Source organism: Peromyscus maniculatus, chromosome 7 (genome assembly GCF_049852395.1).
Source record: "Peromyscus maniculatus bairdii isolate BWxNUB_F1_BW_parent chromosome 7, HU_Pman_BW_mat_3.1, whole genome shotgun sequence".
Classification (NCBI taxonomy): Eukaryota; Metazoa; Chordata; class Mammalia; order Rodentia; family Cricetidae; genus Peromyscus; species Peromyscus maniculatus.
Genome location: NC_134858.1, coordinates 34,352,849 through 34,378,034, shown reverse-complemented (window position 1 = coordinate 34,378,034; position 25,186 = coordinate 34,352,849). Strand labels below are relative to the sequence as shown.

The following is a 25,186-nucleotide window of genomic DNA, read 5'->3' as shown; positions in this document are numbered from 1 at the left end:
GACAGCTGTCCTGCCCTGCTGAACTCTGGATAGCACACAGAAGCTCTGGAAATGGTATCTTCCATTCCTCCACTGAAATCCACTTCCTGAGTGACCCCAGATGACCAACCAGCAGCTTCCTTGGTTCTTTTGTATTCCAACGTGATCCTTCCTTTAGTCCCCTAGGAACCAGTAGCTATCATTCTGAGGAGGCCATATCACTCCTGTGGTGTATCTTCTGTTTAAATAGGGTGCTAACCACCTGGGATTGGAGTGCCCCAGGCAAATGAGAGCTTTAAATCATACTACCCATTTTGATAATTCCCACCTCACTGAATGGTAGGAAAGGGATGACTTATGTGTTTATTATTTATTTATTGCAGTGTGTGTGTGTGTGTGTGTGTGTGTGTGTGTAAGTGTGCTGTGCATTTGCCTCTGCATGCACATATGGTGGCCAGAGTGGGACCACGAGTATCTTCCTCTATCATTCTCCACTACAAATACTTGGTTTTGGGCAGGGTGACTGGCTGGCCAGTGAGGCGCTCAGCATCTGCCTGTCTTCAAACCCGAGTGCTGAGGTTATAGGCACAGGAAGCCATGTCTGGCTTTTTATGTGGGTGATGGAGATTCAAACCCAGGTCCTCATGTTTGCAGAGCTGGTGCACTTACGAGCCATCTCCCTACACCCTGTGTGGTGTACTTAAGGATTTGACTGAGTCACTCCATGTGATAGATACTCTAGGTGTTCCAGCATTTTACAGGACCTGGGATTTGTGCCTCTTGTCTATTGCCTTTCTTCTTCCTCTAGCCCTTTACCTCTGACCTTGACTTGCTGCCTTCATTTCTGGCACTAGACCCATACTCCCAACTGCTGGTAGTATGTGAGGGTTTTACAGCTCTGCTTACCCTCTTTTTGCTCGATACCAGGGCTGACTAGGCAAGCCCATTATCCCGAGTCCTCCCCTGTTTGGTGGAGCTGTTGTTGTACCTCCCTGACCTTGCTCTGAGGACTGGGCACTCCTAGGAGTTAGGGGTGGGTGGGGTTAGGGCTGAAACCCATTTGCACAGACGCATTCCTATTTTATGTTCTATTAACAAGTTTACTTTCCAGGCGAATACTTCCCTTTCCACCCTCCTTCCCTTCTCTGTATTTCGCCCTTGGTTTCCTATACAAGAATCTCACCATAGCTTCTGTTTATAGGTGGAAATACACCCTGGTGTCTTCAGGCTGGAGGCGGTCATGTTTATGAGCTCCGAAGACCCTTCCTTGTAGCTCTTCACTGCCACCTGGCTGCTTGCCTCTCAAGGGGAGAGTGGAGTGCTGGCTACGGCGGCGGCGTTACTGCCGGCAGAACTGGGTATCTAGTGGAGATTCGGGAAGGCTCCCTCTGGCTTAGTAAGCAGTTTGGAATCTGAGCAGGCAGGACCAGAACCTGAGAGATGGGTTTGGGGCTAAATACTTGCCTCCCTGAGACACTTCCAGGCCTCCAGAAGAGCGCCGTACTCAGATCACAGGTCCCACTGCGCTAGCTCGCACAGAGCCCCTGATTCGCGTAGTGTCAAGGCACAGCACCACTCAAGACAGGTAGCACTGCAGAGACAGGATGTCACACAGAGTTGATGACTTGTAAGATTGCTGCTGTTTTCAGTTCCCCATCCTCCGTGAGTAGTAAAACGGAAAAGCACAGACCAGAAAGAGGAGCCCCAGGAAACTCAGACTATCGGTCTCTGACGCGGAGAGAAAGTTTGAGAAAACAAGTGATTGTACACAGCAAACAACTGCTAGCGAGTGCAGAGAGATGGCCGAGGTTTGCGCTCGCTGTGACCCAGAGGGCAGGAAGGTCGGGTGCAAGGGGCGGGGGCTCTGGCCATGGGCCTGGCTGGGGCGGGCCAGCCGGCGGGGCATTTAAACCACAGTCGCCAGTGTCGGGGACTCTGCCGGCTCCGTACCCTCCGTCGTCCCAGCTCCAGGTACCGGCCACGCAAGATGCGGTCTTCCCTGGCTCCGGGTGTCTGGTTCCTCCGTGCCTTCTCTAGGGACAGCTGGTAAGCAGGGCTGGGGAGGGAGGCTGCCGGGACGCTCAGAGACGCACTCACACTCGGATGGCTGATGTCTCTGCTTGTCCCTGGGGTGGGGGAAGGGGTTCTAGCTCTTTCTGGCACCGGCTCCTTGAGTGGCGCAGGCGTGGAAGGTTAATAGCACAGATCTGTTAATTCCACATTAGCCCAGACTAATGTGTGGCCCTGGTGAGTCTTCATCCTTTCCGGTTTATCGCCGGTGTCTGCAAACACAGGCACCTGTAGAGGACCTCCAACTCTTACTGGAGCACTTAGGGGATCTGAACTTGCCCGTGGGAAACCTAGGGAGTGGTACAATATCAAGGTGGCCAGGGAGCTTAGGCCCCGTTCTAGTTTATTTTATTGATCGGATTAGGTAACAGAAGACAGAAATCACTGGTTCTGGGAGCCTGCCTGGGGGCACCGTTCCAGTCGCAGGGTACCTAGCTAGGGGAGATCTCTGGGAGCAGAGCTCTCCCAAGACTGGCTGGTTACCCTTAAAATCGTGAGCTGGCAGCTGTCCTCATGACCACAAAGTCACCCATCTGCTGGGAGGAAAGGTTTCAGGAGGAAAGTGTTTGATTTGCTCTGATGGATGGGGTGGGGGGTGGGGTGGGGGATAGCATTGGGGGAGACCTGGGAGTTAAAGATAATTTTGTTAGTTGCCATCATTTATAAACTATAAAACTTAACAAAATAGTCAGTTACTGGCTTCTTTTGAAAAAGAGATGACATAGCATTGCCAAACCTAAATTCTCAAATTAAACTAAGGGTCACCTTTAGATTGGGCAGATTAACTTAGAGTGTAATCCATTTGGCCTGTTTTTAAAGTGTTTGGTTTCCAGCCCTCTCAATCAGGCTAGTCATCACATACAATATCCTTTAGATGGTTTATCTGGTCCTTTTAAATTTTGGAACTATTAAACAGTTTTGTGTTTTCAGAAAGATATAAAATGACTCTGATAAGGATATTAACATGAGCATGTGTTAGAGAGTATGTCTCCCTCATAATGAAGGAGCCAGAAGATGTGGTAATTGGGGGGAAAGAGAATTCAGAGAGGGCAGTGGGGGTTACTGTTTACTGTACATGGCTACCAGCCATGGCTGCACAATGGAATATGCTTGCTGCTCCCGACTTTACATTTAAAGGTGATTGAAATGACTTTTTATGCTATGTATATTTACTACAATTTTTAAAAGCATAATACAAATAAACTCATTTATACATTAAGACTCTTGAAGCTATCTCACTGATGGACATATTTTACAAGACTTACCCATTAGCTACCACTTCAGAGAACAAAATAGCTCAATGTCAAGAAAAACTGAAGTCAGGATACATGACAAGCCAGATTCAGAAAACCTGGAGAGTATCCTCTCTTCAATACATCGTTGTTTTCTTTATAGACTCCATTTCGACTTTTTTAATATCTAAGAAAAACTTTTGATCACACAATAAAGTGGGCCTCCTTAGATTTAATCTCATTGCCTATGTACAGCAAAGGTATTAATTAACCAAGTAGGTCATGCTAAATTTGTGTTGCTAGAAGTTTTCAGAAGGAGTCTTTAAAAAAAAAATAAGGTGTGTGTGTGTGTGTGTGTGTGTGTGTGTGTGTGTGTGTGTGTGTGTAGGTATGTATAGTTTTTTTCCTTTGGTGGGTGATGCATGTGTGTCCCTGTGGAGGCCAGAGGTCAACCTCAGGTGTCCTCCAGAAGCCATCCTACCTTATTTTTTGAGACAGGGTTTCTTGCTGAGACCCAGAACTTACTACTCAGCTCCACAGAGCTTTCGGTAGCTCTAGCCTGTCTCTGCCTTCCCGGCCCTGGGAGCGCAGAGGCCGCAGCCACCATGCCAGGCCCTGCATGTGGGTGCTGAGGAGGATGCTCAGCTTTGCAGGGAGCGCTTTGCAGGCTGAGCCACTGCTCCAGTATTTCATAGGCACTCTTGCTTTGCTGCTTTCTTATAGTCATTTTACTATTTATTGCCTTGAGATAAGATGTTGAGAAACTGTCTTTACCAGATTTTACCTGCTGTATCTATAGATTTGGGCAGATCCCTCTTTCAGTAGGTCCCCTAAATATCCTAAGACTTTCAGACCCAAAAAACTGAGTGACTTTCTTCTACCTCTAAGACAAGGAACTCAGAAACCCACTTTCCTTGGGAGTGCTCTTTAGTATTGATGCCATACAGTGAGCCCTAGCTCCTTCTAAGGGGCCGATATAGTTAGTTATTATTAAATAGCCATCCTTGTCAAGTACAATATCCAACTAAGTCCTTGGTTACACAACCAGCACTTCTAAATCTGTTCTCGTTAAGAACAAAGAAGAGATTCTTATGGAAGCTTCACAAATAACCACATCGCCCTGTAAAACAAGAAGACTCAGAGTTTCTGCATTTCGGCTTACAAAAACTACAATGCCTATGAAATTGCTATGGGTTATGGATCACTTAAGAGGAAAGGAAAAGGTCTTCCTTATACAGGCATCCTGAAAATGGAGTGCTGTAATAACATTTCAGCATAAGTGACTGTCACTGACAGTTTACTTACTCCTGTGCCATTGATTAGTGCTGGTCCTCCACATCTCGGTTTAGCAATCCCTGGAACTCAGCTTCTCTAGACAGAAGTCTTCTAACCGTCCTCTACTGTATAAAGTTGTCCAAATGAGACTGCCAGAAGGGTAAGTGGTCAACTTATAAAAATGAACAAACACATTTTTTTAGAGAGGAAAAACATTAAGAGAAATACCACATACAAAAATTCTGAGATGAGCTGGCGAGATGCCTCATCCATTAAGAGCACTGGTTACTCTTCCAGAGCACCCAGGATCTATTCCCAGCACCCACATGGCAGCTCACAACCATCTCTCACTCCAGTTCAAGGGGATCTGATACCTTCTGGCCTCCATGGGAAACTGGCACACATGTGGTGCACAAACATACATGCAGGCAAACACTCATACACATAAAATAAAAATAAATACATTCTTAAGCCAGACAATGGTGGCATATGCCTTTAATCACAGCACTCCAGGTGGATCTCTGTGAGTTCAAGGCCAGCCTGGTCTACAGAGTGAGATCCAGGACAGGCACCAAAACTACACCAAGAAACCCTGTCTCTAAAAACAAACAAACAAACAAACAAAAAGCAGCATGCGCCAGGCGGTGGTGGCGCACACCTTTAATCCCAGCACTCAGGAGGCAGAGGCAGGTGGATCTTTGTGAGTTCGAGGCCAGCCTGGTCTACAGAGTGAGTTTTCCTGTGCTAAGCAGAATATAAGCTGAGGTGGAGACAGCACAGTAAGGCCATATAGTGTGAAAGAAAATAGAAATGAACTCTGTCACACGTTTCTTTCACACGGGCCTAAGGAGAGCATTGAAATAGACCGAAGATAACAGGTAGTCTTGAACTCTTCACCTGTGAACTAAGGATAACAGCAATCCCCACTCATCAGATTGCTGCAAGGTTTAAATGGAGTCTTCGGATGGGTGCCAGCCCTGCCTTCAGCCCAGAAGCAGCTTCACTACTGACTGACATTCTATAAGCTTTCCATACTCCTTTGTACCAGGTTTGTCTGGTTTTTTTGTTTTGTTTTGTTTTTTAATGAAAGTTTAGTTTAGTTTAGTTCCTCCATGGGACACACTGGTAAAATAAGATACAGAAAAGGATGTAGCTTGTCCAGCACTGTATTGCTGGCAAAGGCTGTACTGGAGTTGGATCCGGGCTGTCTGACTCCTAGTCCTTGGTCTTCCCCTTGTACTCCTGATGATCATGTGAGTGGAAAATAAAAATTACACTGTCATTTGGCTCTAGACGAATCACTTAATCTCTGTGAGGCTACATTTCCTTAACTAGACAAGGAAAATGGCAATACTTATATCTCAGGGCATTGATATTTAATGAGAAACTTGATTTTTACACTTACTTAGTTCTTTTTTAAAAGCTTTTTTTTTTTTTTTTTTTTTTTGACCGGGCATGATGATCCTTTGATCCCAGCAGAGACAGGCGGATCTCTACAAATCGAGTTCCAGGACAACCAGGGCTGTTACACAGATAAACCCTGTCTCGAAAAACAAAACAAAACCAGAAACTTTAATTGAAATAATTATCACTTTCCCAGCTACCCTCCCTACAGCCCCTCCCATGCCCCCCACTCTCAAGCTGATAGCCTCTTTATCTTTGTGATAGGTATGTAAATAGAAAGCCTTTGAAAGCACTTGGGCTAGTGTAGTTGGGATTTGCTAGGCAGCTGGCATTTCTGTTGTAGATGGGATTCACCCCTTGGGAGGAGATCACCTTTAGTTCAGTGACTCTGGCAGTCCTTGTCTGTGGGCTGGTTATAAGGTACTCCAGCCAGTGGGAGCATCATGCGAGAAAGCAGGCTCTCGAGTGGGACTGTGAGCAGGCGGCACCAGGTCTGTGGAGGCCATCAGAGTCTGTGGAGTTTGCACCCAGTAGGCGTTAGTTACTCTAGACCCTGTCAGGACTGATTAGACAGCCTGTCCATGGCATTGCTGAGCCACCAAACACCCAGGGGGTCCTTAGCCCTGGGCCTGCCTGCTTCCTTGCCTTCTGTGCCCATATCTGCATGGGCATGCCTGGGGGCAGTGGACAACACGGGCATCTTTCCAGAGAGATGACTGTGGCTGCTGCTTACAGAGCTGGGTGAATCTCCTGGGGCCTTGTAAGGAGGAGAAACTCAGGACCTGGAGGAGGGAGCAGGGTGACGCTGCAGCTGGCCCAGCAGGAATGGGTGTGGAGGGAGATAGCTTTCACAGGAGGAGCAGGAGCTGAGGACTCCCACACTGTTTGTGTTTTCCCCATACCTTAACCTTCCCGTGGACGCTGGACAACGAAAGGCCTGACAGATGGTTCTGTGCTGTGGAGTTGGTGAGGAAGAGAGCGCAGAGAAATATCCAAACACACACCCAGAGATGCTGCCCGTGTCAGATACCTGTGCACCCATTGTATTTTTTAGTCCTTGTGACAATCTTGTGTGGCCGTTTTCTCTTTTATTTTAAAAATAAACCTGAGACCTGAGAGGTTAAACAAGTTGCTCAAACAGTGACAGTTAGTTAGCAGAACCAGAAATGAAGACTCAGCTTCTTTTGGCTGAAGCCTGATGTCCCTTTTCCCTATTCTGCAGCCAGAGGGCCGGAATCAGATCTGAGTCTCAGTTGGTTCCTGTCTCTCATCTTATTTTCCTGGTTCCTGCAAAGAGGTGCTTGATGGGGGCAGCAGAAAGAACTGCTTAGGGAGAGCTGGGGAGGCTAGGGCTGTCTTGCCCTGAAAAGGAGTGACTGCAGGGATGCAGGAGTCTAACCCACCTCCCTGTCACCCAGCATGTGATCCCGAGGCCCATCCCCCACGTCTTGATTACTACAGCTCACAGCAGCTGCTTTCTGGGCTTCCCCTTTTCTCCCTGATGTTTCCTCTTTCCCTCTTTAAAGGACAGACCTTCATGACACCCCCCAACCCCCACCGAACTGAGTGGTGCTGTCTGCCCAAGCTGTGCCGACTGGTCTAGGAGGCAGCGAACGGCGTGGAGTTGTCCGTGTGGTTTGGGGGAGACCTTTCTCAGTCACGCTGTACCCAGTACTCACTGAGGTCAGAGTCAGGCAGTCCCACCGAAACACCAGCACAAAGCACCAAAGCTACCTTAGGTCAGCGAACAGGCCCGTGAACCCCGTGCTTCTTGTCCGTCCCATTCAGGGGGATCCAGTGGACGTCAGGCTGAGCCCCAAGATCCTCCCCAGAGAAGAAACCACTGTCTAGTAGCCACAGGAACGCAGAACATTCTAGAGGAAACATATGGCTAAGGTGATGGTCTTTTTTCAGGAAAGAGGAATACATATTTGAGAAGAGAGCCAATTAGGGAAGCCCCGAGTACTTAGAGAGAATGGACAGGACCATAAGCTGCAGCACAAGGAGTCACTTAGGCAAACAGGATAGCTGTGAAGGGGGCCAGTGTGTGGGCTTTAGAAGAGCTGGCCAGTAGAGTCCTGAAGCCAGACAACCCCCCCCCCATCTGATTGTCGGTAGGGGGGGGGGCGACATCACCATTTCCATAACCTCTAGCTTAGGCTTTGGGCCTTGAGTTCTGCATGCTCAGGAGACAGTGAGGGCGAGGCTGGGCCCAGGCCTCCTGAGGGTCCTGAAGGGAAGGCCATCATCCTATTTCCCTGGGCAGGACAACAGCTCTGTGGCCATCAGCACACCCCCATCCCTGCTGCACATGCAGCCTTTGTTCAGAAGAGTGGAGCTTCCACCTGTGAGCTTGCTGAGCCCTACATCATCTCCATCTCTCAGAGCAGTACCAGCTAGAGGAGGAGGACAAGAGGCATGGGATCCCATGGGCCTGATCCCTGCCCCAAGAAAGCTTTCTCCTCAGAGGCCTTCCCAGCCTGGCCTGGCCCTGCTCACTCGTGTACACTGCAGGCATGACCCAGGACTCTGCCCTTGGGTCTGTTCTTGGCTGGCCCTTCCCCTTTAGGCTATCTCCCGGTGTTGGTGGAGGGCTTGGTAGAGGGTGAGGGTGGTGGCAAGTCCGCATTGACCCTGGTCTGGTTGTTACTGTACCCAGCCCTCTATCCTTTTCAGAACTGCTGACCCCAGAACAGGCACACCCAAGAACAGATCACCAGGTTCATTTCCTTGGGGGAAGTGCCAAGGTCACCTGCAGCCACATCCTGATGTTGGCCTTCGAGGCTGTCCCAGGTTGAAGCAGGGGTGGCGATTAATGACCGAATTTAAACCCCATCGTCTCTACGTCATGGTCAGGGCTGTCAAGAGAAAAGCCTGTCTGTAGAGCAAAGGACGAGGAGGCAAGGAGCAGGGATGACTGAGGAGAGGGGTCTGTTTCCACCCTTCTGGAGATCAAAGGCTGCTCTTGGGGTCGGGTTAGCTTGTGGTGGTGGTGGTGGTGAACAGGGTACTTAAGGGTGGTGTTTGTTCATTATCTATTGCTACTTTGTGACAAATTGTTCTCTGTTCCTAGCCCAGAATCATTCTTAGTGCAAAGTCTTAATGAAGTTGATAAAGCTATTATCTAGGTGCTGGGAAAGAATGAGCTGGGTTGTCAGCTAATAGTTAAGAGATAGCTGGTCCCCCTCTATCTGACTTGGTTATTCAGTAACCACCATCTAGTGGAGGAGGTGGGACTCTAAGAAGTGCCACCCCTTGCTTAAAAAGCCTCAGAGGGCCATGGGGCAGCTAGCCCCACGTGGAGTGGTCTGAGGGCCTTCCCCGACGTGTTCCTTGGCCCTGGACTGCTTGCCCTGCCCAGCTCTGCGCCAGGACGGCCATCTCTAGCCTCATGCCTCTGCAAGTCTTCTCCCTGCTTCCCCTCTGGGGCTTCTTGGGTCCTGAGGGAAGGGCTTGTGAGAAGTGAAACCTGCAGGTCCTGCCCCGCCCAGAGTCCTCACCTGTCAGGCCTGTGAGTGAGCTTCAGATCTGTGGCCTCAGTCTAGCCCCACCCTTAACCTACCCCCATGTTCCTGGGCCCCTTTGCAGGGCAGCACCTGGGGCCCTTTCCATGAACACCTGAGAAGAGCCTGGCTAGTCGGAGGCCTGGCTGGCTCCAAGGAGGCTGGGGCCCAGCCAGAGCTGTGACTTGGAGCTTAACCTTCCACCCTTTAGAGGCCAGGCAGGAAGCCCCAGAGGAGTCAAGTGTCAGGCAAACACCGGGCAGCACAGCCAGGGAAGCCTGGCTCTCAAAGGTCCTGTCCTTCCTGCTGACTTAGGGGTCAGGTTTTTCGTTGGAGGTTGGAATCTAGGTTGGGCAGGCCCCTGCAGGTCTGAAAGAAAAAAAAAAAAAAAAATCACAGGTCGGAATGCCAGTATGGACTGGCTAATCCTCCTCTCTGCCCCAGGAAGACCTCAGCTATCCAGAATCACTTTGCTGTATGTTGCAGATTCCCTCCCACCCATCCTAAACAAGGCAGGGCACTACCAACCCCAGGACTTTGTGTCCTAGGAGACTCAGGCATCCTGGAGAGGTGAGGAGGGGCTGATGGCCTCCTAAGTTCTGCCGGGCGAATAAAGGCCCAAACTCCCCCTTGTATTAGCAGCGAGAGCTGCCTCTAGTCCTTCGGGATCTTCTTCATGTGCTAACCTGAAACAGAACCAGGCGTGTCGGAGATGCTTAAGATCTGTAACAAACGGCTGTCAGGAGTTCTGTAAAGAAGCTGGAAAAAGTACTTCTCAGAGGAGTAAACAGGTTTGGGGAATAAAACCATCTTTTGCCTGATTCTAAGTCCTTACTCTTTGCCCCTATAGACGTGAACTTGAAACCTAGGGCATCCTGTGAGGCTGCCATGCACCCCGAAGTGGCTGACAGGATGGAAAGGCACAGGGACTGGCACCACCTTGTGGTGAGGAAGCCCACATGGGCCTTCTCCCTGGTTTCACCTGGCTCGTATCCACAGCACCCTCACCTGGGAAAGCCCAGCCCTTCTGACGGCTTCTAGTCCTCCTCAGGAGATAGTCCAAACTCTACTTGGCACACAGGGCCCTACCTCATCCAGCCACTTTTCCTTCTGTGCTTGGCTCTCTCCCCTTCCAGATATCCTAGGCCACGCAATGTTCCCGAACCGGCACTGTTATTTCACGCCTCTGCCTTCGCTCTTGCTCGTGGCCTGGCACACCCCCCACCCCCAGCCCTGGTTGACTTAGCCATCTCCTGCTTGATTTTGAAGCGGTCTCCCGTTCCGGACACCGCTTCCATCCCACTGGGTTTAGTGTCCCCCCTGTGCTTCCTTGTCCCACAGGGCTTTCTGCTTTTATGGCACAGTCGCCCCAATTCTCCATATTTGTTTCCCCCCACTGACCTGTGAGCTCCAGAAGGCCGATCTTTCTTCCCATTCCTCTTGCGATTGTGACGTCCCTAGTGTGGTGCCTGTGACAGGGTAGGCACATGCGTGGATGCAAAAGCAGTCTTGTTTTTCCCAAGAATATCAGGATGTAGATTTGGACACGAATGTGCCTGTTCTCTGCGATGGCTTTTCCTACCCATGGTTGGGAGGGATGGAACTCTGGATGAAAGGGCCATGGAGCAGATAAGGATGAACATCTGGGAACTCAGATGGGAGAAAGCCAGGGAAAGATGGGCTGGACTTTCCTCTCTGGAAGCTCCTGGTGTGTGGGAGTTTGGGAATCGAGATGAAAGGGGGAGGGTCTGGACAGCTGCTTCTGTCCATTCCAGAAGGCATCTGCAGTGTCTGCTGAGGTGCAGCCTGACTTCCCAGGTGACACTAGGGTCTGTATTCATCACTCATCACTGCTGGGATCTCAGGGGACACAGTGGGACCCGAGTTCCTAAAGATCTTTCAGAACCAGATAGGATCTGATAGGTTGTGACTGTGGCCACACATCCTGGCAAAGGACCCTGGCTCCTCTACGTGGTCAGCCAAGATAGTGGTCACAGAAGCTGAGCTGTGTGGCACTTAAAGGTGATATACCACAGGTACCCGGGGACCAGGATGAGTGACCTAGGTAGGGCTGATGCTATCATCCACGTACAATAGAAGAAGCCAGAGGCAGAAGGCTTACCTGGTGAGTGAGTGGGAGGTGTCCCTCAAAACTGTCTGCTTTTCCCTGGATTAGGCAACAGCCCAGTTAACTATAGGGTTGCAGTTCCTGCCCATCCATTGCTCTTTGCCTAGGCTAGCTGGGTCCTCTCTCTCTAACAGAATTCTAGAAATCCTGAACTAGGAATCAGCCATATTGGCAATTGGTAGACCTGGAAAACTTTGGTGTCAAGCTTTTTGATGTCAATCACTGGGATAGGCAGGCACCTGGGGGTAGCCTTGGCTCCCTTGAAGTCCCTAGAAGACCTGTGTAATTGACACAGGTACCTTGGGAACAAGTAGCCAAGGAGATGCTTTGAGATTGGGTCTCATGTTGCCCAAGCTGGCCTCAGATTCCCAATCCTCCTGCCTCAGCCTCCTGAGTGCTGGGACAACAGGTATGCACCACCATCCAAGGTTTAGAAGAAAAAATATAGGGCCATGGAGAGAATAGAAACTGATGTCCAGGTAGGAAACTAAAATTCAGGACAAAGTGAGACAGGATTTGGTAGTTCAGCTCAATTAAGGCTTTGCAGAAACACCTTTTGTTTCACAAGAGATGGCCTGTGTTGCTTAATTACATGCTTGGGGGAAGTGAGTTTAGAGTTTGGAGGCAGATTACCAGATAGGGCAGGGTGAGCATCCAGTGTCTGTCTTAGGTTCCTGGAGCCAAGAGAGATGAGGGATCCAGGGCCTGCTCGCCCTTTCCCTCCACCCTTCTCTTTAATGAGCTGAGGCACTGAGTCCTCTTCCAATGTCTGACATTTTCTTCCAGGTTGGTTGGTTTGTTGGTGGGTTGAAACTCAGGGCCTCAAGCATACTAATCATGTGTCCTACTGCTGAGCTGTACACTCAGCCCCATTCTGAGATCTATTTTCCATATACCTCCTGGTTCCTGGTTGCTGATTCAGCTCAGCTGATGCCTTGTGGGGAAACGGTGACTCAGGAGGGCACTGCAGGATCCTCCCTAGACCCTTGGGTGAGGTGAAGTGGGTATGGTACAGTGGAAACTTTGGGAGACTTTGTATTAGACAGTTCTTTCCATCTGGCCAACACATCTATTAGGAAGTAGGGCAGAGGAGGGCACATGGGACATGTGAGCCACAGAGGAAATAATCTTTCTGTGCAGGGGAACTGACGAGCCAGGGACCATGAGGGAGAGGACTCAGGTTTTGCCATCAGCTGTCCCAGCTCAGTCATCTCTTCCTATAGTCCGGACCAAGTCTGCTGTCCTCGAAGCACGAGGGGAATATGGACCTCACTCTACAGACAGACCCTCCCCTTTAATTCCACCCCATGCCCATCATTTCTGACATTTAGAAAATGATTCCAACTCTCTGTGGCCATAGCTGTTCCTCATATCCAGACACAGAGACAGCCTTGCCTCAGTAAGACCCTAGAAGGGCTAAGGGTTGGGAAAAAGGTGGCGGAAACAGGGGAGGTGCTTCCAACAGAGATCCTTAGCTCCTAGACACTCTTGACCTGTGCCCTGGGAACTTTGTCTAGAAGAGAGCCTGAGGGGAAAACGTTGGCGCTGAGGTCTGGAGGATACCGTGGCTGGGCCTCAGGAGACTTTGCTGCTCTTCTCTCCTCCAGGTTCCGTGGCTTCATCCTGCTGCTCACCTTCCTCATTTATGCCTGTTATCACATGTCCAGAAAGCCCATCAGCATTGTGAAGGTGAGGCTGCTTGGTAGGGGAGACTGCAGGACATGTTGGGCAATCGCCTTCCAAATTCCTTTACCTTGGTCCCCGGAACTGCTCCTTCCACCTGGCAGATGCCCATTGTTGGTGGCTCTTTCCTGCAACCCTCCTGCAATGTTTTCCCACATGTGCCCTTTAAGTTCACCTTCCAGACAGCACCGTTGTTCGGTGTGGGTGAGCTAGGAAGGCAGAGGCTTCAGGCTCTGTGGATTCCATTCCTGAACGTCTTATGGCCACCTACCCCTGTTGGAGGAAGTGCTGGCGGGAGGAAGCATGGATTGTGGTGGGAAGCAGTGGTGCTTGTGATTGAGTAGCAGGTTGCTTGCCTCTCTCTGGGCTGAGTGGGCTCCAGGGGATGATATGACCCTTGACCCCTGTGCTCCTTTGCCTTCCAGAGCCGCCTGCACCAGAACTGCTCAGAGCTGGTCAGACCCGGCAATGACACCCACGATCCCAATGATACCACCTGGTGCAGCTGGAGTCCATTTGGTAAGGACAGGGTGCATCACTCTTCTCTACTCGCCCTCCCTGTGGGGATAGCCACCCGGCCAACTTTTTGTCTTTCCCATCTGCTTTCAGACAAAGATGACTACAAGGAGTTACTGGGAGCTGTGGACAATGCCTTCCTAGTGGCTTATGCCATTGGCATGTTTATTAGGTAAGAGAAAGGCAGAGCCTATGCCCATTGGGGGTGGGGGTGGGGTGGGGTAGATGCTTCATAACTGCTGCTTCTCCTGATTGACCTGGGGCTGCAGGCTAAGGCAAGAAAGCTGATAGTACCTAGGTGTGGGTGTGAGGCCAAGGCCCCACCCAGCTCATTAGCCCATGGCCAGCCTCCTTTCTTCACTGTGGTCACCACCCTGTTCCTCTGCCTAGTGGACAGGAAGCATTGGTGGGTATAGACCAGGTCCTCTAAGCCCTAGACATGTAGATTCCAAAGGAGAGCATACACAGTGCTGTCTAAATTATACAACCAGTGTGGGTCTCACCTAGCCACCTTGCTGCCAGGAGTCACAGATGGACAAGGCAGGGTGTGACCTTTGAGGAGCTCACAACCTAGGGGAAAGACCCTTCCTTATCTTAGCAGCTCATTGAACATTGCTGACGTGTTGGGTGATCATGCAGTGCGAGCTGGGACTGAAGACAGGGAGTTAAGGAAGGCATTCCGGATGAGCCCTGAAATGTGAAGAACCATGGGCATGGCAGTGGGGAAGGGCACGGGGGGGGGGGGGCACCAGTGAACACAGGCCAGTAGGGAACAGCTTGGAGTGCAGCTGGAACCCTCACAGGGCTACCAGAAGGGGAGCTTTGAAGGAAGCGACAGCAAGAGACAGGGCTGAAGGATAAGGTCATTTGCAGAGGGCCTGCGCCTGGCTGTGGAAGGGGAGAACCATGGAGGAGTTTAGCTAGGTGTGAGGGAGAAGCTGAGGTAGGCGTGAAGTGGACAAGACAGGTTATAACAAGGTTATAAGCCACGGTGACAGCTGCCTGAGCTGCTGAACCTGGGGACAGCTGGCATTTCAGAGGCTTCTGTGGTGAAAGAAGGAGGGAGAATTTAGAATTTATAGTGTTGAGTGTCCCTCCAAGTACTGGTACCCAAAAGGCAGTCTGACTATGGCCCTGGAGCATGGGATGTGCTGAAAGGGGGAAAGTGAGAGTGATCAGCCAACAGGGATCGACATGGGCAGCAGAATGTCAGAGCAGTGTCAGATAAAGCAGAGCAGCCTTGGAAGTGAGGACTGGAGTCAGTCTTGGAATGCAGAAGGACACAGGTCATCACTGGTAACCATGGCCACAGTGGCTTCAGCAACATGGGATGGGAGAGGGAGGTGGTAGAGTGGACATGGCATTAACCTGGAGTTCACTCCTGTCCTTTCCTCCAGTGGGATCTTTGGGGAGCGGCTGCCCCTCCGTTACTACCTTTCAGCTGGAATGGTGCTCAGTGGCCTGTTCACCTCCCTCTTTGGCCTGGGGTACTTCTGGAACATCCACATGCTCTGGTACTTTGTGCTTATCCAGGTATGAGTCTGTCCTGCACTTGGGTCTTTGTTCCCCTCAAAGAGAGGTCCCTTGAGGTCCCTGGCTACCCCCAGGCCAGAGCGGACAGGAACTCGATCTCCTTGCTCCAGTCCCAGACTCTTTCTGTCACCCCACTCTGGGCCCTGTTCCCCCAAAGTCATGCATGACTGGCTCAGTAAGCCTGCCTCGGTCACTGCACAGAAGCCGCTTCAGATGCATGGGAAGGCCGGGCTCAGCTCCCATGATCTTGGGCTAGAAGCCGGTTCATGACATTGTGTGTGGATGTGCAAAGGAGGGGAGTGTAGGGTGTGGAAGTCTCCTCAGCCGTGACGCTGAACCTCCTCTACCCAGGGTGGGTGAACTCACTCTCACCTTCCCGTCCATCTCCTACAGATCTGCAACGGACTTGTTCAGACCACGGGCTGGCCATCTGTGGTGACCTGCGTTGGCAACTGGTTTGGAAAGGGAAAGTGAGTGTGATAAGGAGGTGGGAAGGGCCCAGCGAGGGGAGGGGGTGGTGTCCAGAGTACTTTCAGACCAGGTTAGAAAATGTGTCTTCTTGCTGGGTCTCACCCACTGAGAAGAAGCATCTCTGGGGCTAATGGGGAGTGCCGTTCTTCTCGTCTTTAGGATTTAACCCATAGAGCAGGCATGCTTCCCATAACAGGTGTATGATAATTTTTTGATTGAAGGTAAAAGGGCTCCATAACGCTGTTTTCTTGGACTGGCTTTTGTATGAGGTTGCCTCAGTTTCTCCCTTCAGCACTATGGGTCTGACTGTTCAGCTCTTTGTTCCGGAGGCTGCCCCACACACCGTTTTTGCAGTGAGCATGGCATCTCCCCACTAGATGCCAGTAACAAAACTCAAGTCATGGCCACTGAAAATCTCCAGATGTTTCCAGATGTCCCCTCAGGGGCAGAATCATGCCCAGTTGAAGACTACTGTTTTAGAGTGATACTGATGGGGGGGGTCAGAAGAGAAGAATGGAAGGGTCATGGTTTCCCCATGGTCAGAGTTCCCATCTGTGCTTGCCCAGGGGCTGGCTACAGCAAGGGACCTCCAAGCTGTGTGTGACCTGCTTAACAGCAGCCCAGAGCTGCTTCTGCACTGCCTCTGGGGTCTCTGAAAATCTCAGTTGTGTGTACAGCTGGAGGCTAGAGGCAGCCAGCCTTTTGAGCTTGGCTGGGTGGGGGATTTTTTTTCTATTGTATCCCTTTTCCTTCCCTTCTCTTCAGGCGGGGATTCATCATGGGCATCTGGAATTCCCACACTTCTGTGGGCAACATTCTGGGCTCCCTGATTGCTGGAGTCTGGGTGAACCAGCAGTGGGGCCTGTCCTTTATCGTGCCTGGCATCATCACCGCTATCATGGGCATCGTCACTTTCCTCTTTCTTATTGAATGTGAGTGGCCCCTTCCCACCCCCGGGCTCTAAGGGATGCTTATGGGAGGAAGCAGCTGGAAAATATTCTGTGAGCATTGCTGTTCAGGATATTGAACGGACTAGCTTTGTGACCCTGAAACTGTTCCTTTTCATCTATAAAGTGACAGTAGTACTTGTTCCCAAGGATTTCTGAAGGTGTAAGAGGGACGATGTAGTTTAAGTATTTTGTCTATAGTGGGTGCTCTGCTAAAGGGCTGTGCCTCTTACATTCAGACGGCTACTGTTTTTTTCCCCATTCTCTGACAGCCCTGAGTTGGCAAGGCCAGGCAAATTGCTACTCATCCAAGAGCAGTCATGCCAGTGCCGAGAAGAGGCAGGCTGCTCTAGAAAGCCTGCTCCCTTAATGCTGGGGGCCACATGGGACGTGTAGGGCTAACTCTGCACTAACTTAGCCCCTTAGACCCACTGCAAAGCAAGGGGCTGACCTGTTGGCAAGCTTCTCAGAAAGGTATTTGTTTTCCCCTCAGATCCAGAAGATGTGGATTGCACTCCTCCTCAGCACCATGTGAATATACCATCCCAGCCCTAGCCCTGACTGCCTCACACGAACTGGCCATGGGAGGGCAAGAGTTGAAGGAGGGGCCAATTAGTGACTCCACAGACCGTGTTGGGCTCTTGGGTTAACTGCCCCACAACCTGACGGGCCTGCCAGCCCAAGAGAGAAATGTACACCACCACCTCCAGGATGGGTGCCCCTACCGCTTACCTGGGCCACCCTTCCCATTAGAGAAGGTTGGTAAGTGGCCCTGCCCACAAGGAAGGATCTTCTCTTTTGCTCAGGGTGACCCGGAGAAGGAACGAGACAACCCCGAGGATCCTGCCAATGGTCCCTATTCCCATAGGGAGAGTAATGTGGACATTGCAGTCAGCTCCTCCAAGGAGCAGGGCACTGAGCCGGAGGCCATCAGTTTTCTGGGGGCACTCAAAATTCCGGTGAGATGTTTGTGGAATGAAGGGAAGAGAATGTCTCTAGAGTCCTCCATCATTTATTAGGGGATGGGATGTGGGTGGCAGGTGGTTTCAAGAATTTCTGCACAGATTGTAGGATGGCTGCTTGGGAAGAGCAGTATAGGAGGACTGTCTTGACATGACATGAAGCATTAGGCACATCGCTGCCATTAGGATGGGCTGTCTGTTTGAGGTCGCTTTGTATGGACGTGATCATAGTCATGGGGGAGTGCTGTCCTATCTGTGGGACCTCAACTGGATCGGGGGTCTCTTGAGTACCTTTCCATTGTGCCCTCTCTTGTGCCGCCCAGGGTGTCATCGAGTTCTCGTTATGTCTGCTCTTTGCCAAGCTGGTCAGCTACACCTTCCTCTACTGGCTGCCCTTGTATATCTCCAATGTGGGTGAGTCAGTCCAAGGGAAAGAAGAGCCGAGAAAAGGGGTCTCTGCTGCTGCAGGGAGGACACCAGACCTGGGTTTGATTCTGGTACACAAACTAAGAAAGGCTGAGCCTCTCTTAGGTTGGGATTTTTTTTTTTGGGGGGGGGGTGTAGCTAGAGTTTTCCTGCCTTGCCCACAGTCAGGACAAATCTCTGTCACCCGCCAGTCCTACAGCCGCTCAGACCCAACCAAGCAAACACAGAGACTTATATTGCTTACAAACTGTATGGCCGTGGCAGGCCTCCTGTTAACTGTTCCTATATCTTAAAGTAACGTATTTCTACAAATCTATACCTTGCCACGTGGCTCGTGGCTTACCAGCATCTTCACATGCTGCTTGTCCTGGCGGTGGCTGGCAGTGTCTCCTTCTGCCTTCCTGTTCTTTTATTTCTCCTCTCTGTTAGTCCCGCCTATACTTCCTGCCTAGCCACGACCAATCAGGTTTTATTTATTGACCAATCAGAGCAACTTGACATACAGACCATCCCCTAGTACAGCCAAGTGCAGACCATCTCAGACACCTGCACTCAGGCCCATGGTCCTAATCATCCTCTATGCAAACCTGCTGGGTAACGCCACAAGGAACCCAAGAAGGGCTCCCACAGGACATACATTAACATCCCACAGCAGGGGGGGGGTTCGAGACAAGGGGTTCTGTGTAGTTTTGGTGCCTGTCCTGGATCTCACCCTGCAGACCAGGCTGGCCTCGAACTCACAGAGATCTGCCTGGCTCTGCCTCCCGAGGGCTGGTAATAAAGGTGTGAGCCACCACCCGGCAGGTTGGAAGATTTGCCTAATTACTTCATTAAGTAGGATGCTGAGCCCCATGCACTGTCTCCAGCCATTTGCCCCCTTGGAGCTGAGTTGGACCTTAGGAGAATAAAGCTGTGTCCTGCAATCCAGTCTGTGTGTGGGCTGCTTGGCCCAAAGGTGGGCAGAAGTCTGCCTTGAACACCTCCAACTCAAGGAACAGGCTGTGTGAGCTTTCTTACTCCAGACTCCAATGCTCTTCTTCCAAGGACCACCATGAGAGTGATGTCTTTGTACTGGGGTCTTCTGGGATACACTGGGAGAGCTGCCTCATGCAATGGCTGCTCTCCACTGTCCCTACCCAAGGATGTAAAGAGGAAAGAACTCACTGTTTGAGTTCTACCTGCTCAGAGTCTCTGCCTTGCCATTGATGGGTAACACACCAAAAAAGCACCATGTTCTGCTTCCCTGACCCCCAGGATTCTGAGAGCCCCATCCCTTATTCAGGACCTTTCACCCGGGGCTGTTTCACTCTTTCTCAACTCTAGAAAGGAACAATGGCTCTCCTGCCCCACACACATTAACTCTGAATGGGAGACCAGGAAACTATGGGGATTAGTCACCAGGTCTCAAACTGTAGCTTGCCCCATAGCTCTAAATGAGGGGCCCCTCTCCCTGATACTGGTGGAGTACTAGGGCACTTTTGTAGGCCTTGTGACCTTTTGTTTTGTGGCTTTGATGCTGACTTCAGGGTATGAATCAGCCTTGAGGGTGGAGTTACAAGTCAAGCTTCTGGGTCTTCCCCTTTTCTAAAGCCAGGGTCCCTGTCTTCCTGCAGGTCTCCTGTGGCTGTGGGCATTAGCACAGACCTAAGGTGGCCTCCCTAGGAAGAGCCCTTGTAGAGGTTGCTTCTAGATCAGAAATGGGTGGTTGGGCCAAAGCTCAGTCAGAACTTTACACTCCAGAAGAAAGAGCTAGAGGCACACTGGGATTGTAGGAGAGACCTTGCTCTGAAAGGTCTAGGCCATCCTTCAGGGAAAGAGGGAATTTTAGGAGTTGGAGCCTGAAGGAGTATATCCCAAGCTACTGCGAACTCACCCTGTGGCCCTGGCCAATCACTTGGCCATGGGCCCTCAGCTTCTTCCTTGGTCTGGACCATTTAATGTCCCACAGGGACCCTTCCAGCTGTGGCATTCAGGACCTTTGCCCCAGCCTCCCTGAGTGTCCGATCATGTTTTTTGTGTTTTCCATAGCTCACTTCAGTGCCAAGGAGGCTGGGGACCTATCCACACTCTTCGATGTTGGTGGCATCATAGGTGAGCCCCTGTCCTTTTGTCCTGGCAGGCTGTCTTTCCTGCTTGCTTCTTTGCAGAGGTGTAGAAAGAAGGGACAGCAGGCCATGATCTGGGCAGTGGCCCCAGAGAAGAAAGGCTCTTGGCATGTTCTCACTTGTGCTCCTGCGAGGCTGGGTGGGCCTAAGAAAGATGATCTTTGTGCTTTGGTTTCCTGGAGTGATGGGTGCGGGGGAAGGCTGCAGAGAGAGAGATGGTCTTTCTTAAGGCCAGGCCAGCACTGGGCAGGCTGATGGGACAGAACTGGGCAGCAGATGAGGAACAGGATGGTTGTGTCAGCAACAGTGTGTGAGTGAGCGTGTGTTCCAGGTGGCATCATGGCAGGGCTCATCAGTGACTACACGAACAGCAGGGCCACCACTTGCTGCATCATGCTGATTCTGGCTGCTCCCATGGTACGTTATAATCTCAGAGTGCATCCGCTGTGATCAGGTGTCTGTGCCACATACCTGTGCGTCCATCTCTACATGTGCATACATAGCTGTCTCTCTGTACATATGTGCACGTGTATTCCTGGGCACATGTGGAGAAAGAGAGGTGAGAGTCAGCAGAGGACCAGGCCCTGTGAAAAGAGGGACACCAGCTGCTCCATGTTTTGACCAAGGAACAATAAAGAGGTTGACATAAGAGAAGACTTTTTTGGGGGAAGGGGAAATTATAGAGCCATGCCTGGTGGTACATGCCCGTAATCCCAATGTCTGGGAGGTAGAGGCAGGGAGAATCAGGAGTCCAAGGCCTTCCTCAGCTACAGAGTGAGTTTCAGGACAGCCTTTGTTGCATGACACTCATCTCAAAACAAAACAACAACAACAAAAAAAAAAAAAAAAAAAAAAAAGGGAAATTAGAGATTACATGGTTCGAAATTACATCCATTTCTGGGACAAAGACTTGAGAAGTCTGGATATACAAGGAGGGAAGTGATCTGTGGCATTCCAGAGCAGGCGGCCATTCCAGACTCTGGTCTAGCCGAGCAAGAGGAAACCAGCTTCAACTGTCTCCTTCCTCTTTCAGATGTTCCTGTACAACTACGTTGGCCAGAGTGGAATAGCCAGCTCCATAGGTGAGAGGTGGTGTGAATCACTAGAGAGGCTCTGCCTGGGGAGCTCCATGAAGTGGGTGTGAGGTCAAGGCCAGGGAGTGTTGCTTGCTCTGGCCATGGGGCTGCACCCAGCCCCTCATCTCTAAGAATACCACCTCTGCTGTCTTCCCAGTGATGTTAATTATCTGTGGGGTCCTGGTCAATGGCCCATATGCACTGATCACTACGGCGGTCTCTGCTGACCTGGTGAGTGGACTCCTGGGTATCGGGCCAGTCTGAGGACTTGGTCAGGGGCTCTGAATACAAGTCCAGTTTCCCATCTCCCGTTCTCATCTGTTGTCCTGTAGAACCTCCATGGGCTCTTTCCTTTCAACCCCAGGACCCCATCACCACCCTCCTCAAGTTAGCTTTCTCGTGATGCTACTTTTACCCAGTGGTTTTGCTCAGCGTGGGCTGTCCCGCCCTCCTCTGTCTCCCCAGGGCACACATGAGAGCCTGAAGGGTAACGCCAAGGCCCTTTCCACTGTCACGGCCATCATCGACGGCACTGGCTCTATAGGTTTGTTACTGGTTTGGGCTCCTGGCAGCTGAACCCCAGCCTTGTCTTGGGTGGACCCCTAGGTGCACTGCCCAAGGCGGTCAGGGAAGGTATGTATCCTGCTTTCATGAAACTCTTGTGTACAGGTGCGGCTCTGGGGCCCCTGCTGGCCGGGCTGATTTCCCCCACAGGCTGGAACAACGTCTTCTACATGCTCATCTCTGCCGATGTCCTGGCTTGCTTGGTAAGAGTTCTTGGGGTCTGTGGCTGGCTACTGGGGAATGTCTCCAGACGGGAACTCTGGCATAAAACATTAGGGCTTCTGGGGTGGTGAGTCAAGGGTAGCTGCCTTTTGCTCAGAATGTCTTCCTGTGGGGAACGCTGTTTTTCTCAGCCATCTGGCCTATGGATCAGCTGAGCCTGGAAGATCACAGTGTCTTCCCTTCCCTCTCTGCCCTGAACTCCCCACAGCTCCTCTGCAGGTTGGTGTACAAAGAGATCCTGGCCTGGAAGCTGTCCCGGAGCAGAAGCAGCGGGTGAGTTCCCTGGCAGTGGAAGCCCTGCTCCTAACATCACTTCTGGGACTCTACCCAATGCTCGGTCACTCTGTACTCCGTCTGTGCTGGTCCATCCTGGGCCTCAGGAACGCTTACCGAAGCAGCTCCTGGGCCTTGATGTGCTGTTGGACCCCCCTCCCACCCCAGACCTGCTGACCTTTCCCCTCTTGTCCCCGTGTGTCTCCATAGCTCTAGTCTGGCCCTAACCCACCCGAGATAGTCTTTTCCTCAAGTCCCGTGAGTTTGTGAGTATTTCCTTCAAGTCTGACTAATCCGCCATCAGAATGTGGGCTGCATGTGAATCCTCTCCTCTCCTGTGTGTGATTTCCCCGAACCCCAACCAGCTTTTTCTGTTTCCTTGGGAGCCATACCCGGAGATTCAAGCTAGTCAGAGCATGGTGCTTGGGAAGTGTCTCTCAGGGGACCTGAGATGCTACAGAGGGCTTTGGACACACCCGTAGGGCAAAGGGGGCAGAGATACAGAATCCTTTCTTCTCTGAACCGAGGCTGAGCTGCAGGTGCCTCCTAAACATCAGAAATCAAAGCCACCTGCCCCCTCTGCCCGGGGTGTGTGGAAAAAGGCAACTATGAAATCAAAGCCTCTGGAACAAATTGCAATCCAAGTGGCTGGTCCGGTGTGGTTTCTGCCTGGTGTCCAGAGGTGGTGGGTATGGAAGGCGCATAGGTCGGTGACTGAGTCGGCGCTGGCCAGAGGCTGAGGTGCTGGTGATTGGGCGACTGTCCCTGGGGCCTTTCTGGCGGTCCTTCTAGCAGAAGTATTTACTAAGAAGGAGCTGGCCAAGCCTGGACCTGGGCTGGATGGTAAAGTGAAGAACCCTGCTCTGGGGGTCTGGGAACCTGTACAGTATCTGGGGAAGTACTTCCACTTTAAGAAGGCCTCATACAAGGAGCAAAGTTGAAAGTAGGAAGCAGTACTGGACGTGGAGACGTTCACAGGGTCTGTCCTGTGTCCTGCCCTGGAGGAGGGGAACGGGGCTGGACAGTGTGACTGATCTCCTTTCACCCACATTCTGGGCTAGGCTTGAAGGGAGCCTGGAAGAGGAAGAAAAGCAGAAAGGGAGGGGAAAGTATGTAGTGAGCTGGAGTGGAGGCCAGCCTTGGCCACTGTAGCTCATCTCTCAGCCACCTTGAGGCAGGTGTTCTCATTTGAGGTGAGGAGCCGGGCCTGGCAGGATGAAGACTGAACCCGGGTTTGTGGGGATAGCTGGCTTTTGTGGGCACTGCAGCTCTCCCAGGCTGGTTTTCTGGAAGGCCCATTAAGAAATGGGCAGTGATTTCCTGGAACGGGGAGTGCTCTAGGCTGAGAACCTCAAGTCCCTGGACATTCTTGGTTTCTCTGCACACTGACCTCTAAGACCTTGGCAAACTCCTCAAAGTCTCTGCATTGTTGAACATAATGGGGATGTTTCCCTCAGACACCTGGTAGGGTTGGTCTGAGGCTCTCTGAGAAGGTGGCTTACGTGGTTTGATGCTTTGTAAAGTGGCCACATGTGGCAGAAACACTTTGTTTTCCATATTATTCTGGCTTGTTAGTGCCTGCCCAAGAAGTCAAAGGGAACCCTAATTACGGACAGCATACATGAAAGGCAGAAGCTTATTAAGTTGTGGTTCACTTTCTCTTTCATCTCTTCTGTCCTGTTCATGCAGATATAAACAAATATGAGGCCTCAATTGGAAGAGCAGCACCGAGGTCTCTGCTGGGGACCCAAAGTGCTCCCCTATGAGCAAGAGACTGGAAACTTCCATCACAAGGTGAGGCAAAGCCTCCTGATCCAACCAGTTCAGCCCAAACCCACCCTGCCACTAAGGGCACAGAAGACTATGGGAAGGGACTGCCTAGCACCAGGCCTGGGAAAATGGAAGATTTCAAGGCCTGGAGCTCAGGGAGCCACAATCAGAAGGGATAGGGCTGAAACCAGAAGGGAAGACATGTTCAGACTCTTGCTTATTTGGATTCCAAGCAAGGACCAAGGCCTGGAAAAGGTGCCTATCTCCTTCCCACGTTAAATTATAAATAATCTCTGTAATCGGCCTGTATCTATGGGGGCATCTCACCTTGCTCCAAAGGTACCGGGCCTCTCTCTGTCCCTTTGCCCATGAACTGGTCTTCATGTATTTCCCCAAGTGGGCCCCTCGTACCTGCCCTCCATTGATGCTGTTAGAACTCAGCCACTTTGAAGCGTTAGCACTGCTCTTGCAGAGCCGAGGCTAAAGTGGAGCGAGGGAGCTGCCGTGAGTGCCGGATGGAGGGGGACTCACTCCTGAGCATCCCCATCCTCAGAGTCCAGCACCCCCCACCCCGCCTCACCCTGAAGCTGCCTCAGTGGATGAAGACACTGGGGTCGGTGCTGTGAGGACTGGGGGTGTCGGGCACAACTGAAAATGCCGGTGTGTGTCAAGCACTGGGTGCTCCCTGCCTGGCAGCCCTCCTGTGGAATGAACAGGAAATGGATCCGAAAATGACTTAACACTGAGCATAGATGTCGAGTTAAGCAAGAAGCGAGTGTACCACTTGATCCATCCAAGTAACTGCTCCACTCCACGGCAGTTGCTTGGAGGCATCTTGCAGCCCGCCTCTTACCTGGTGTTCTGATGCACATGCTCCTTCCACTCTGGGTCCTAGATCATGACATGCCAGGCTGACTGCTGGCATTTCCGCCTGACTTTTAAGCTGCCCATCAGCACCAATACAGATTTGTTTTTGCCAGTGGTGGCCTGTGCTTATCCTTGGTGGGGCCTGGCATAGCAGCAGCTGTGGGGCTCATGAGGGCAGTG

General features: G+C 51.3%; 1 protein-coding gene across 2 annotated transcripts; it reads left to right on the top strand.

Moving 5' to 3' along the window:
• The first annotated feature begins 1,849 nt into the window (after positions 1 to 1,849).
• Positions 1,850 to 25,118, top strand: Slc37a2 (solute carrier family 37 member 2). 2 transcript variants are annotated; one of them, XM_076576025.1, is made up of 19 exons: positions 1,850 to 2,025; positions 13,199 to 13,280; positions 13,700 to 13,793; positions 13,884 to 13,962; positions 15,188 to 15,323; positions 15,717 to 15,793; positions 16,560 to 16,726; positions 17,235 to 17,272; positions 17,548 to 17,700; positions 18,027 to 18,117; positions 20,158 to 20,220; positions 20,566 to 20,651; positions 21,268 to 21,316; positions 21,468 to 21,541; positions 21,776 to 21,854; positions 21,980 to 22,077; positions 22,305 to 22,369; positions 22,580 to 22,635; positions 24,059 to 25,118. In XM_076576025.1, exons 1-18 carry the CDS (start codon positions 1,850 to 1,852, stop codon positions 22,608 to 22,610), a joined length of 1,638 nt encoding a protein of 545 aa, XP_076432140.1. In that variant the 3' UTR covers positions 22,611 to 22,635; positions 24,059 to 25,118. The 2 variants fall into 2 exon arrangements, with proteins under 2 accessions (XP_076432140.1, XP_006991236.1); XM_006991174.4 differs by lacking the exon at positions 22,580 to 22,635.
• Positions 25,119 to 25,186: the final 68 nt, after the last annotated feature.

Coding starts and splice junctions, on each gene's coding strand:
- Slc37a2 (XM_076576025.1), top strand. CDS start 1,850: ATGGGCCTGGCTGGGGCGGGCCAGCCGGCGGGGCATTTAAACCACAGT. Junction 13,794..13,883: donor GTGCAGCTGGAGTCCATTTG/GTAAGGACAGGG, acceptor ATCTGCTTTCAG/ACAAAGATGACTACAAGGAG. Junction 17,701..18,026: donor TGGGGGCACTCAAAATTCCG/GTGAGATGTTTG, acceptor TGTGCCGCCCAG/GGTGTCATCGAGTTCTCGTT.